Source organism: Emydura macquarii, unplaced genomic scaffold (assembly GCF_026122565.2).
Source record: "Emydura macquarii macquarii isolate MOO-44397 ecotype Brisbane River unplaced genomic scaffold, CSIRO-AGI_Emac_v2 contig_2063, whole genome shotgun sequence".
Taxonomy (NCBI): domain Eukaryota; kingdom Metazoa; phylum Chordata; order Testudines; family Chelidae; genus Emydura; species Emydura macquarii.
Genome location: NW_027132200.1, coordinates 1,744,676 through 1,759,645, shown reverse-complemented (window position 1 = coordinate 1,759,645; position 14,970 = coordinate 1,744,676). Strand labels below are relative to the sequence as shown.

The window sequence follows — 14,970 nt, the reverse complement described above, 5'->3', positions numbered from 1 at the left end:
TTTGGTTTAAATTAGAAACTGATCAATTAATGTTTACAAGGTGTGTAGTATTTGGATTGTGGAGTATATTTTAAGGACTCCTTTATTTCTGCAAATGAAAACACATTAGTAAGAAGAAAAGGTAGCCACAGCACTAAAGTAGTTAATAATTTCTCCAAAAAAAAGAAATAAAAAAACAATGTAATTCTCTTTTCCTTTATTTCAGTTTCAGTATGGAGCCCAGTTATGATTTTCTACATATTTATGAAGGGGAAGATTCCAACAGTCCTCTAATTGGCAGTTTTCAAGGCTCCCAGGCACCTGAAAGAATAGAGAGCAGTGGTAATAGTCTATTTCTAGCGTTTCGCAGTGATGCTTCTGTTGGCATGTCGGGATTCGCCATTGAATACAAAGGTAATGTTGTCAACATAATATGTGTCAACACACAGAAGGAAAGTGTCTCAAATTAGGATTAATTAAAACCATATATACACACATAATACATTTGTCTTTCATATGTTTGTAATTATTGGATGTATATACATATAAATATATTTGAAAGTTAAAAATATACATAACATAGAATGTTTTGTTTTTGTTAACCTTTTAACTTTTAATATACTGGTGTTACGTGATTTGTGGATAATAGGTTTATGTTGGTGGCATAGTTAAAGTTAGCCTTATGAAAATGTTCAGTGTAAAAACAATGTGGAAATTGCTATTTTAAATAATATTTGAGTCATTCAAGGAAATAAGTTTTATAACCAAATATGACTTTCTACAGAAATCTCAATCTCAACTTCTTAATTTTTTTTACCAGTTTATCTTTTAAAAAATCCTCTTGCAAATGTTGAGGCACATGAAAAGGCATTTTTTTGCCTTTTATTTGTGACATTCCTGAGCAATCTGATATTCTAAGAGGAAGAAGAAATGGTGAAAATAAAAAAAATAGCAATTGTTATTTGGAAAGTGTTCTACTCAAATGGAATTCTATCACCCAATTAGAATACAGGAATGTTCTACATTTACTGATTCATACCAATGCTTTTTTTTTCTTTACGCTTTGTTTGTGCGTGATTTGCAGCATAATTTACATATACATTGGATGGCTGTTTCTGAATAACGATACAGTATGTAAATCCTAGTAATTTGGCTGGCAGCAATTATTTGCCAGAGTACAAGGATTTATGTAATCGTTTTTTGGTTATTTCTCAATCACCAGCCCATAAATATGCAAAATTTTCATCTTGGATGAGCTGCTATTTTTCTACTTAGATTGGCATCTGAATTTTCCAGCTGTTTGTAATCCTGAAAGGTACTTCCTCAGGTTCTCATTCCAGTCAATTGAAGAAAAACTCCATAGTGTACGTGAAAGAAAAGAAAATGACAAACAAGCAAAACCCAAAGAACATGAATTGTCAATCTATTGAAAGGAAATAAGGTTAAAAAGACATATGAAAACTCCCTTCTCATTTCCCAACTATCTTCTTGCCTCACTCTTTTCCCTTCAGGCCAGCAAGGCTCTTGTCCCCAGAATAACTGTGATATATTTGTGTTTACATTGTTTGTACAGGGAATCCTGGCCTATCTCTTCCCAACAGAATTTGAAACACAATGTGAATAAAAATAAATACATTTATTTTATGGAGGAAAGCCTTGCTGAACAATAAGGAGGGAAAGGTAATAAGATAATAATAAGGATTCCCACCCTTCCCTCTTCTTTCTTACATGTGTATGTATAAATGCACAAATATATTATATCATTGTGTCATTATATAATATGTTCTGTATTATAAACATATACTTATAAAATACCAAAATGTTAATGAAATATTCAAGAAGAAAATATACCAAAAATATGAGCTATCAAACATCTGGAAGGTAAATTGTAAATCTGTAATGCCTAAAAATGTATGTATAATAATAATTAATCATTGGAGCACATGTCCTGTTAACTTGGTAATAACCATATCCTGTAACAATACATTCCAAAAACTAAAGGCCTTAGTGTATATTTTCTATAAACATCTCTGCCATCCACCTTGAAGTTATTCAGCCCAGGATAGATTTTACTTCAAATACAGGCAGAATTCGCAGAATATTATAATATTTAGAAAAAACCCCCAAAAGATAATACAGTAAAAGATAACCATATTATATAAGGTTTGCACCTCCATTAATATAATTACACTGCCAAAAAAGTTGTCATACCTTATTATAATGGAAAAGGTATAAAAATTTTGTCCACTGTAATACTGGAAAGTGTATCTAATACAGTGATTCCATTTAATTAACTGCAAAATGCCTTCTAACCATAAAATTATGCTATTTAAAAGTCATCTCAACCACATTCTTGAAATAAGCTCATATCTTAATAATGCAAATTATGAATCAATCAATGAATTAAACATCAGAACTAATATTGCCTATTAATCCTTAAAGAATTATTTATGCTTGAAACTTCAGTGTATTAGATTGGTTAACAATTTGTTCCAGTACAGTAGCTGATAATCTGTCCATTATCCGGGGGGCCTTTATGGCTGTGGAATCCTATGAAATTCAGGGTCCTGCTTGTTTGCTTATGGATTTATTTATCATTTTGCTAGTTTTCATTAGGTCTGAATGTGTTAAATATAATGGGTGAAAGCCTGAAGTAAATGACAAAACTCCCATTGACTTCAGTGGACCCATGATTTCATTCAATGGGTTATTTTGTAGTATTCATACCAGGATAGTTTCACATGGGTGATTTAGGTTCCTAACTACCTCTTTAGAAGCCTATATTCAACATTTAGGCTCCACTGGAGTTCATAAAACCCCTGCTTAGCTACCACCTAACCTGGAGGCATCTAAATTTCCACCCATAAAGTCCCATATATACCTATGTTTCTGCCACTGGGCCTGTGCAAATCCACTGAAGTCCTGACACTGCCAAGCACCACCCATGCTCTGAGTAAGCTTAAATCCCAGAAAAAAACATCCGTGATGGTGCTCTTATACCCAATAGCACTCACCAGGGAAGTAGGAGACCTGGATTCTAGCTCCTGTTCCAAATCAGGCATAGTATGGATTTGAACCAGGGCTTCCCATATCTCAAGTAAGTGCTCTAACTGGTGTGCTATTAGATAGAGGGGGGTGGGGGGGGGGTGGGGGAAGCAGCACCACTACTTCCTCATCATCCTTTTCTTTGTGAGAAAGAGCTGATGACCAGGCTTAAGTGTCTAATTCTAGAAAAGGGCTCATTGCTGTGAATCCCAAGTGGAAGGAGGCACCTAACTCTCTAAGAGGGATGGGCCTTAAATCACACTCCTCTCCTTGGTATTTCCTACTGGCTTACTTAGGTGGCTCTCTGCTCAGTGTGCTGGCTTCTTTTTGAATCCGTTTTTTAAGCATCTAACTCTCCCTATACAATGCATGGGGAACTTGGATGCCAAACTCCAGGTTCTGAATTCCAGTAGTTGGAGGGGTACATTCAAGTTAGGCATTTCAACACCTAACTCCCCCTTGTGAATCTAGCCTAATATCCTACAGCAATATGTAACTCTTTATAGCATCTAATCTACCTGGTAAAAGGTTTTTATTTGTAATGGCCTGTACATGCAGTACTAGCTTTTGAAATAGTCTAGAAAATGACTTTTTAATTAAGTGACATTTATGCACAGGTCAATATTAGGTAGAGATGTCAAGACATAGCTTCATGTTAAGAATATGCAAAATCCATGAGAGAAGGAAGTAGCCAAAAACAAGTAGTGAAGACATAAACAAGTCCTTGCCTCTGCACTGAAGAGGTCTGAAGTACTTATCAACATATCTACTGGACTGCATGTGACATTATAAGTGCAAGAGTCTCTGCTGAAAACAGAAGATGCTGGAGAAGAACAAAATTGTGAGATTTGTGAGAGGTGTACTTGATTCTTGACTCGTAACTTTTTCAGCCCAGTGAAGAAATCTGGCATCAAGACATTTGCTCACATGACCAAGAAGACCAGATATAAATCTGGCAAGGGAGGGACAATCACAACAGCTATCAGTCCAGAAATTGTTTTTCGCAAAGTCCATCCTTAGCAAGATGCTGAGATGATGGTTTCAATTGCAAGTGTGTTAAGTCACATAATAGGGCCTCTGCCTATGTCCCTCTTCCATGCTAATGGCAAAAATGAGAAGAACAGACAAGGCTGACTTAGGGCATCAGCAGGAAGCTTAGGCTAAAAGAATCCATGAGCTAAGAGCATGTGAAAAAGAAACCACAGTGAACATCAGAGATGCCATGTTTTTATAGAAATGATGGCTGCGGACAAATTTAATGTATTTGAGGAATTGGCTGCTGAGTACTTGAGGCAGGTCCCCAAGGATTCAACAACACTAATTCTGTAACCAAAGTCTTTGACAGAAATGAAAACAGTAACTCTGTGAAAACTGCATAAAGACAGCACCAGACAGGATCTGAGTTTGGATGCAAGAAATACCAGGTGATTGGTGGATGCCCTGTGCTTCCAAGGAAAAAGTTTCTAAAGTTGGCATCCACCGAGCACTTGTAAAATTCCTCTGTAAATATATGGTATACTTGGGAGTGTAAGAACATATGCAACAAAACATTCCTCCTTGCTGGAGGCTTTTCCAATGGTGAAGTAGCAAAGTTCATTGCAGAACCCCAAAACTTGTACAGTACTAGAGGAAGCATACACAAGGATTCTTCTGCATGATGTCTCTGCCAATATGGCTTCTCTGTCCCATAGTGTCAAAGGAGCCATAGTAATTAGGTTACCTGATACAGATGTTTTGGTTCTTGCTGGTCACCACTTTCCAAAAATGCAACACATAGGTGGATTGAAACAGGTACGATTACCAGCACAATTGACAAGTGTCATACCTGTGCATGAAATTTGTGATGCACTCACTCCTGACTTCTGCAACATATTGCCTGCTATACACATATTAACAAGATGTGAATCTGTGTCATCCTTAATTTTTATTTGGAAAAAAATCTGTATTTAATGTCATCACAACAAAGGGAACTTACTGCTTCAGAGATCTTACCAAATTGGGAGAGAGTCATGAACACGCCACAATTTCTGCAGCAATGAAGTTGATGCTGAATGATGAAAGTGAGAAATAAAAGGAGACCCCCCAGAGACATGAATTGCTTGCACCTCAATTTAGCCATCAAAAAGGACAAGTCACTGGCCAAAATCATACCATGTGAGGACAGTTTTGAGGAACATCTTGTCAAACAAAGATTTGGATATCTTCGCACAAAGGTAAACCAGATATTGGACCACTGCAACAATACCCTCTGTATTCTTCAAGGGTCCAATGGAATCTGAGTTTCTACAAAACCTTATTTATGCCTTGTCTAGAATGTGACTGTACACAATCAATTGTGTCTGCAGTCAGAACAATCTTCCCTGCAGAGAACTGTGTACGTGCCCAAGCAATGAAGACAATGATAACTCAAGCCCTCTCAACAGAGATCATAATGATGAACAAGATGATGATAATGATCTTAACTAGAAGTGTCACCAAGGGTATTATATTCAATGATACCTGTACAAGTTTGGTTAGATTTTGTTTTACCCTTTAGATTGTTGTTGTGATGCTTTGAGCTCACAAAGAAATCCAATTTTATGTCTTGAAATGATAGATAGGCATTAAACTAAGAGAAACAAATGCAAATATTTTAAAGTGGTCATTTTAATGTGTTGATGGTGTCATTGTTTATCCCCATTTCTCTGGTAATGGCACCATTTGAAAACTCCACATCATACTTAATCTTAAAGTAGACATAATAAGCTTTAAAATAATGTGTATGGGGAGGGAATCAGGTGGGGGGCTGAATGATGTAGGTGTAATTTTCTTGGCCAGACAGATGAACTTAGGCAAGCATCCATGACCTAGCAATATTTAAACATAAGAAAAATATATTCTAAATAAAAAATGGAAACCTCAATCTAATTTTAAAACTGCAGATTGTTAAATGCTTTTTTTTTTTTTTTTTACTACATATATTGTATTGAGATCACTGTTGTTTTATTTATGATCCATTTTAACAGAAAAACCCCGGGAAGCTTGTTTTGATCCTGGAAACATAATGAACGGAACTAGAATTGGAACAGACTTTAAACTTGGGTCAACTATTACTTATCAGTGTGACTCTGGATATAAGATTATTGATCCTTCAACTATAACATGTGTGATTGGCATTGATGGGAAACCAGCATGGAACAGAGTATTGCCATCTTGTAATGGTATGTATTATATCTGATAGTGTTCTCTTTTTGTATAAAGTTAATGGATTCAGAGTGTGTTTCTGAATCCTAGAGGTCATACTACTCTGCTTCCAAACCCATATGTAATTTTAAAAGTACTTAGATTATGTTTTTTATTTAATATGATTATAATGCTAATTGTTTTCTGTTAGTGAAATAATGCATACATTGTTTAAAACAATTTAGTTAGATTTTAGGAACTGTGGTCCCAACAAAACAACTCAGTGTTTGCCAAAAATTACTAAACATTAGTATCTGAGATCCCACAACTTTCCCTGTGCGTATTGTGAAATAGATCATTTTGTAATCTGTAGAGATGTCCAGTGGGTGTTGTACTAGACAGAGACCATATATTATTTTCAAATTAGCAACAACAGCTGTCAAGCTCTAATGACTTAAGTTATCTGACTGTTTCCTTGTGCTCCCCTTGTGCTGTTTGTTGTATCCGTCTATTGTCTCTTGTCTTATTCTTAGATTGGAAGCTCCTTAAAGCCAGGACTATCTTTTTGTTTATAGATTCCAAGGCCAAATTAGTGATTAAATAACCCAAAATTTTTCTTCTTGATGTCCTTACTGTTGGCTAGTCAGTCATCTACCTGAAATGAGAGTGTGATGTCAGTTTAAATCTTAATGGCTTGGTGTTGCAAGTTTACCCCTCAAGGGGACATTAATTAGCATCCTCTTTTGCAGATTAACAAAACAACTAAGAAATGAATAGCCATAGAGACTTAACAACCTCCGACTGCCAGTCCTTTGTTAGTTGTGTTGTGGTACAATCCCAGGGCAGTATGAAAAGGCTGCAGTTTATTCTATACCTATTTCCTGCAAAAATACAGGATCTGAGTCTCCAAATCTGCTCATTCTTCTTTCATAAATGCTAAATTTGCTGATAGATAGATAAATTTGTAAAGCTTGTTTGGTGAAAGACCGTACATTTTGAAAGTGTTGTGCAGAGCTTTAACTGCTTAGAGTTGGTTGCAAATTTTCCATCTCAATGATTTTCAGTAGAAAATGCAGTTTCTGCAAAACAGATATTTTGCCTCCCCCCCCCCCCCCCCCAATATTCCATCAAGAAAGCCAAAACAAAATACTTTGTTTTGGATCTGTTTGAGCTGAATCCAAATATTTTTGTTTGTTGAACTGACCCAAAATGTTTCATGTTGAGTCACTTTATCATTAAACTGCACTTCCCTATGGTGGCATATTGCCTGAAGGACATTTTACTTTAGGCCCCCATTCTATCTTTGGGTTTGACTACTTGGCTTGAATATATCTACCATGATGCAAAACAGCCTCACCTCTAACCATGTAGTGTGGTGCATCATGGGAGTCATATAGCTGCAGGTGCATCATGGCTGATGTATTCTGGCCATTGAGCCTGGCCCATAGAGGCAAAAAGGGGGAATGACATCTGGGGCATATAGTTCCCATGACACAATGTGCTGCAATAGAAGAATGCAGTTTAATGTTGAATTGACTTAAAACAAAGCATTTGGGTTAGTTAAACACACTGAAACAAAATAGACAAAATATTCATGTGTGGGAATACTGAAATGTTTTGACTGAAAATGCCAAAACAAAATATTTCACTATTTTCAAACAGAAATATTTTGGAACATTTCATCCTGTGAAAAAATTTGGTATTTCAGCTTTGTACCAATTTGGAACAAAAACAAATGTTGAAATACTGAAATTTCCTGTGGGATGGAAATTCCAGTTTTCACTCAGCTGTACTTATGCTATAGAGAAAGTAGATTGGGACTTCCTGTCTTGGAACACAACAGGGAGAACATTCAATGAAATTGATATGTAGCAATTGATATGTAGCAATTTCAAAACTGGATAAAAGGTTGTGCAAAATTGAACTGTGGAACTCATTGTCACAGGATGTCAATGAAGTCAGGTACTTAACAAGATTCAAAAAGGGAATTGGCTTTTATATAAATGATGAAAATATCTAGAATTATAATACTAATTCTATTAATGAATATTGGAAGGTATATAAAACCTCATAATTCAGGGTTTAAACCAATTTTTAATTGCAACTGATTAGAATCAGATCTTCTCACATCTGCCTACTATGGTATTTCTTGAATCTTCCTCTCAAGTTTCTTGTGCTGGTTGCTATGAGAGATGGGATACTGGACTAGATGGACCATGGGTCTTAACCACAATGTCAATTCTATGTTTCTGACTCTCATTGACTTTAATGGGAGTTACACAGTGAACATCTCATGTGCTAATGTGAAGATTTACCTTTTGATGTCTATGGGTCTGATTCTGCTCTCACACTGTTTCTACAGTCATTCAAGTCGTAACTACTAATTTATTTTAATGTTTCTTCATCACTGCTCATGATGTATTGGATGCTTTCTACAAAAAGAGAGAATCTTTTTTTAAGGAGCTCACAGTTAGGGGAAATGGAACATTTTAATATGAGCTAATTAGATTAATTATAAACAGTATTGCAGAACAGAGTCTTTAAGAGGGACTAAAATATGGACTTCAGAGTGGTCCATGTATACATGAAAGGAAAGATTTTTTTTAAGCCTCCTACTGTCTAAGGTTTGCTAGAGAAACTGCCAATCCAAACTAATATTTGAGTGCCTCACAATCTTTAATGTATTTATCCTCACAATACACTGTAAAGTAGAGAAATGCAATTATCCCCATTTTACATATGGATAGTTTAGGCCCATAGACCCAGATCTTCAAAGATACTTAGGAACATAACTCCAGTTGATTTTTGTTTCAAGTCTAATGGCTGTGCTTGAAGTAAAGCATTTCTTTAATAACAAATATCCAATCTTGATTTTAAAATTTCCAGTGATGGAGAATCACCACAGCTCTAAGTGAGTTATTCCAGTTCCTAATTACCCTTACTACTAAAAATTTGGACCTTATTTGTAGTCTCAATTTATCTAGCTTCAGCTTTTTAACCATTGGCTCTTGTTATACTTTTCTCTGTTCAATTTACATTTTTGTTTCCCAGGTAGGTACTTCTAGACTGTGATCAAGTCATCCCTTAACCTTCTCTTTGATAAACTAAACAGATTAAGCTCCTGGAGTCTCCCACTGTAAAGCAGGACTTCCAATCCTTCCCTCTCCAATTTATCAGCATCCTTCTTCAAGTATGTACACCAAAACTGGACACAATATTCCAGTAGTAGTCACACCAGTGCCAAGTACACCTACCTATTTCTGCCTGACATTCCTCTGTTTATCAATCCAAAGATTACATTAGCTCTTTCAGCCACAGCATTGCAGTGGGAGCTCATGTTCAGCTGACTATGCACCATAACCACCAAGTCTTTTCCAGAGTCACACTTCACAGAATAAGTGTCCCCCATCCTGTATGTATGGAGTACATTCTTTGTTCCTTGATTTATTACCTTACAATTAGCTGAATTGAAATCCATATTGTTTACCTATCTACAGTTTACCAAGCAATCCAGTCAGGGACCTGTCCTTTTCATTATTTACATATGCCACAATTTTAGTGCAACCTGCAAACTTTATAAGTAATGATTTTTTTTCCCAGTCTATAGATTAAAATGTGAAATAACATCAATACTGATTCTCCATTCATAATTACATTTTGAGACCCTTAATGTGTGCAATGTTAATTTTGTATTATTAAACAAGATGTTGTCCGGTACCAAGTCAAATTCCACAGAGTATAACTATATTACATCAGCACTACTGCCTTTACAACTAAATTTGTAATCTTATAAAAAAAATATCAAGTTAATTTGGCAAGACCTGTTTTCTGGAATCCATGTTGGTTAGCATTAATGATATTACCCTTGTTTAATTCTTTATTAATCTATAATTCTTTATATTATCAGCAATTCCATTATTTTGCCTTATATTGATGGCAGGCTGACAGGCCTAAAGTTACACAGGTAATCCCATTTAACTTTTTAAAATATTGGTGTAACATTAGATTTCTTCCATTCCTCTGGAACTTTCATAGTGCTGCAAGACTTACTGAAAATCAGCATTAATGTTCCTGATAGTTCCTTGTCCAGGTTTTAAAAATCTGGGATGCAAGTTATCTGGACCTGCTGATTTAAAAAATTTTACCTTTAATTTAACATCATTTTCAATTACTGTTGGAATGGGAAGTATTTAGTCATTCTCATATAGTATGAACACACCATCTGCTTTTTCTCCCAAATACAGAACAGAAATGTGCTGAGAACATGATAATGATTGGATATTTCTAGCAGTGTGAAACTTTCAAAAGAATATTTCAAAAACACTGTTGAGGGAGTTAGGTGCTTAAGTGCTTTTGAAAATCCCTCTATCTGCATCTTCAGGTACCTAAATCCCTTTAAAAATATGGCCCTAAGTGATTTGCTCAATGTCACACAGGAAATATACGTCACAACAGTGATTGAACCTAGCTCTCCCAAATTCCAGCTAGTGTTTTAACCAGTGGACCATACTTCTCTATAATTAAATCATTTAACTACTACTTACTTTTAGTACCTTGTAAAGTTTTCTCAAGAACTCTGTCTATCTTCTAGCACTTCTTATGGAATCTGGCTTTCTTGTAGTGATTTCTTGACAGTCACACATAATAGTAACAATTTGCATAATGTTATAGTCAGATAAAATTGCTGTACACATTTTATTGGAGTTGAAAATATAGAACATTTTCTCTGAACTAGCAAAAGAAAATAACTTCATTGTGTAATACAACATTTATTTAAAGGTTGCAGATTGTTGATTGTTTTGTAACAGAAGGTTTAAATAAGCTACTGTGTAGACAGAAACCTTCTTACATAAGATAATAATAATATGATGATAAAACACAGTAATAGATAAAGTTCCAACATGAATTTGTATTTCTTATTAGACCTTTCATAGGAAAACTTAAAAAGCTCATGTAATAAAATTTGTCATGAAGCAAAATTCAATGGAACAATTTATGAGATAACTTGTTAAATTCAGATTTCAGCCCATCTCAATCTGATTTTTTTTTTCTATTGGCATCTTAGCTTGATAGTTTTCAGGTCCAAGTTAAGTGAATTGCAGCAGTTCCATTTTAAATGTAAAGAGAACAAATTCTGTTATTTATTGGACAAGACCTTAGCTGCAAGAAAGTCTTAAGTTTAATAGCACAGGCTGGAAATAGATGTCACTTTTCTTGAGTCATCAGGGCCTATCCTAAAATTGAAATCAAACTGGATTAACAAGCAGGAATGAAAATGAGATTCACTTTCAGCCCTGCTCCAAATTTGATATGACTGGCCATGATTTTATATAGCCGTGTTTAACTGGAATCTTTTAAATATGTGTATGTGTATAAGTATATGTATGGATATACAATATGCAACATACGTTCTTTTCTTCTTGTTACTTGGACCTGAAAACATATGCACGTGTGTGTGTGAGTGTGTGTACAGAGTTATAGAAACCAAAACAGATATCAGTTTATGTGTATATATATATATATATATATATATATATATATATATATATATATATACACACACACACACACACACACAGTTTTCTGGTCCACATAACAAGAAGAAAAGAGAATAAGTTGCACCATATATATACACACTTATTTAGATACCAGTTAAACAATGCATTAAACAGTTAAATATATATATAGATATATATATACTGTGTATATATATGTGTGTACGGGGAGGGGGATGAAAACAAAATTGTTCCATTTAACCTGAGATTGTTTAAAAGTAATATAAATATAAAGCATAAAAAGTACTGTTTATTATTTGTCTCTGTTTTATAATGTGATTGCATAAATTCTGTAGTTAGTACATGATACTATAATATCCATGGTATTTTGAACTTTGTGTTAGGTAGATTTTGGATAATACTATAGGCCACTTGAAGACTGCCTTAGATAGCCACATACCTGTTCTAGTTCTGTTATGGTCAGCTGAACATTGAGATAAATGCGTCAGCTCAAATTTCCAAGAAGAATACTTTAAAAAAATTAATTTATTTAAAATAAAAAGTTTAAGATGTATAAATTCTACTGTTGAAAAATCCTGTCCTCTCCTGGTTGTTGTTCTACATGCCACCTTGCTGATGGAATCCTTTTGGTGGCTCCATTTCAGTATTTTATCTTCACTCCTCTCCTCTTCCCCCTCTGTACATCCTCAGTAACCACATTTTCATCCATTGTTTCTTTATCTATGTGCAGATAATTCATAATGTGAAAGATTGGGGATATGTCTATGTCAAATTGTGAAGTCCATTTTGTTTGGTGAACACCATTTTGATTGTAACCATCCCTGAAACTTTCACTCTGCAATGTAACCTCAATCTTCTGTTAAGTTGTCCAGGTAGTGTTGAAAACCAATCAAATCCTCACAAGCCACTCTATTCTGGACACGCCGTGCTCACACTAGAGTGTGGAACACTTCAACGAGGGCCAAAAATGAGAGAGCCATCATTGGCCATTGATTTGGAATGACTCTCCCTGATGGAGTCAATCCTTTGAGGTGATGGACTCTTTACACAGAACCCAACTGGAGGGGGGAATGGCAGAGATAGCACAGAGACTGTTAGAGACTTTTTTAAGCAAGGAGTCATTTTAGGGCGCCATGTAAGGAGGCCAGACTGGAGATATGAGAAAGCAGAAGCCATTATGAAATATGTAAGATATTTCACAATCATGTATGTTTATGCAGTAATTTTTTACTTGTGGTATCATTCTGGAAACAGAAAATGTTTGTGAAACATTTGCCCTTGAGACATAGAGTATAATTCTTCCTGGCAGTTCTGAAATTGCAGGTGCATGCTGTTTTTGACAGGTGAGGATTATTGTGGAACAGGAGCTGAAATTGCAGAACTGAAGAGCTACTTGTCATTTGTCAGAATAACTTTTATTTGCTGATTACCCTTATGTTGTCTAGGTCTAGATTCAGTGGTTGCCAGTTGCCTTTACTTTAGAAATATATCTCCATGAACCAGGTAGATAAGTCACTACATTTTGTAAGTTTTTCATTCCAGCTAGCAAACCATCTGTATTAAGTATTGCTTGACTGTATCTATTTAAACAGTGTATAATTCTTCTTCTAGTGCTTGTCCATATACATTCCAGTGATGGTGTGCTTGTGCTCTGTGCACTCAAGTTTGGATTCATTCGGTCAGAAGTGTTTGCTGTGGTTGGTGCCTGAACCCTTGAGTGACCTCATGTCTCCAACTGAGAGACATGGGGTGTCCCCAACCACTCCTCATTTTCTTTTCACCACTTGTGGCTTTGAGTGAGAACTCTGTAGTCTGCACCTCTTTTCTCACTCTATGGCATTGGTATTCTCTGTAAACAGTATGATAGTGTTAGTATAGTATTGGGATTGTCTGCATGTGGGTTTATTTCAGAATAGCTCTTCCTGATTAACTCCATGTGTGAATGCTCTTATACTGGAATAAGGTTTGGTCTACACCTGATAATTATGTTGTCATATACTGATCAGGGGTGTAAAAAAGACCACATCCCTGACCAATATAGCTATGCCAGCAGAATCTTCAGTGTGGATGCATCTTAGGTGATGAAAGAAGGCTTCTGTTGACATAGTTAATATTGTTCAGGAGAAAAATTCTTTGTGTCTGTGTATACTGCATTCGTACAAGGGATCTATGCTGGCAAATTTCAAATTAGCTTAATCCACAGCCTGGCATACACTTAAAATTTATACTGTTATAATTATGTCAGTCAGGGGTGTGAAAAACCCACCCCCTAGATGATGTAACTGCTGACAAAACCCCCAGTCTACATGGAAAAGATGGCTTCTGTTGGCATAGCTAATGCTGTTCAATGAGGTGTTGTGATACCAGCAGATCTTCATTTGGGGCACCTGTGTCTATACTAGGGAATTATGCTGGCATAACCTCTGTAGTTTGTTCTAGGATAAGAGCATCTGCACGTGGAGTTACTCAGACATAGTTAATCCACTTTAAATTTACACCCTACCTTATTCTGGATTAATTTTCATGTGTAGACAAGGTTTATTTTAGTGATTACAGATTACATTAGAATAACATTTAAGTCACTCCATCCACCCCCTGCACCCCCCTGCACATCCATTTCCTTTAATTAAGAAGCTGGTTTAGTACTGGCTCCTGTCTGGTGTGGCAGAACAGCAATCACCCAGGTTTAAGAACTGCGTCCCCTGTGAGACAGTAATGCCTCTTAATGATGGGTACACCAGATGTCTTTTGTTTCTGTATAAAGGGCACGCTATTGATAAGTGCTAAATTTGTAAATCCTTTTCAAGGAAAATGCAAAAAGCTTAGGGAGGCATGCCTGAAAATATTTTTGATGGAGAAATCCATGTGTCCTTCCAAAGAAGTGCTCCTGCAATCTCTTCAGTCCATTCTTTTGTTGTAGTCTTTGTTAGATGATCTTTCTTCTCAGCTGGTAACAGGGGCATAGGGTGGGTGTGTGGAGGGGGAGAAGATAACAGGAAGGGGAGATGACAAAGGAGCATTCTGATTTTAACAGGAAGAGATATAGATCTGCCTCACAGGGCTCTAACACCAAGAAGCAAAAATCTTCCCATTTATCCTCAGAAAAGATTAATGCAAGACCTAAGAAGGGACCCTCTGCAACCTATTAGGGCTTCCATGACCAAGCCCTGGTACTGATCTCTTCAGATGGCAAAATTTTGCTGGGTGTCAACTATGTAACACTAGAACTCAAGGTAGGGGAATTTTTACTCCTGGCAACCCCAGTGTC

The 14,970-nt window shown here is 35.9% G+C and overlaps 1 protein-coding gene across 1 annotated transcript in view; it reads left to right on the top strand.

Annotated features, from left to right (window-relative positions):
* The window catches only part of CSMD1 (CUB and Sushi multiple domains 1), a 1,845,645-nt gene that overhangs the window by 1,504,117 nt on the left and 326,558 nt on the right, over positions 1 to 14,970 (top strand). The window contains exons 29-30 of the mRNA XM_067558441.1: positions 206 to 393; positions 6,030 to 6,224. Coding sequence (XP_067414542.1) covers positions 206 to 393; positions 6,030 to 6,224 — 383 coding nt within the window. The remainder of the gene's footprint in view (positions 1 to 205; positions 394 to 6,029; positions 6,225 to 14,970) is intronic.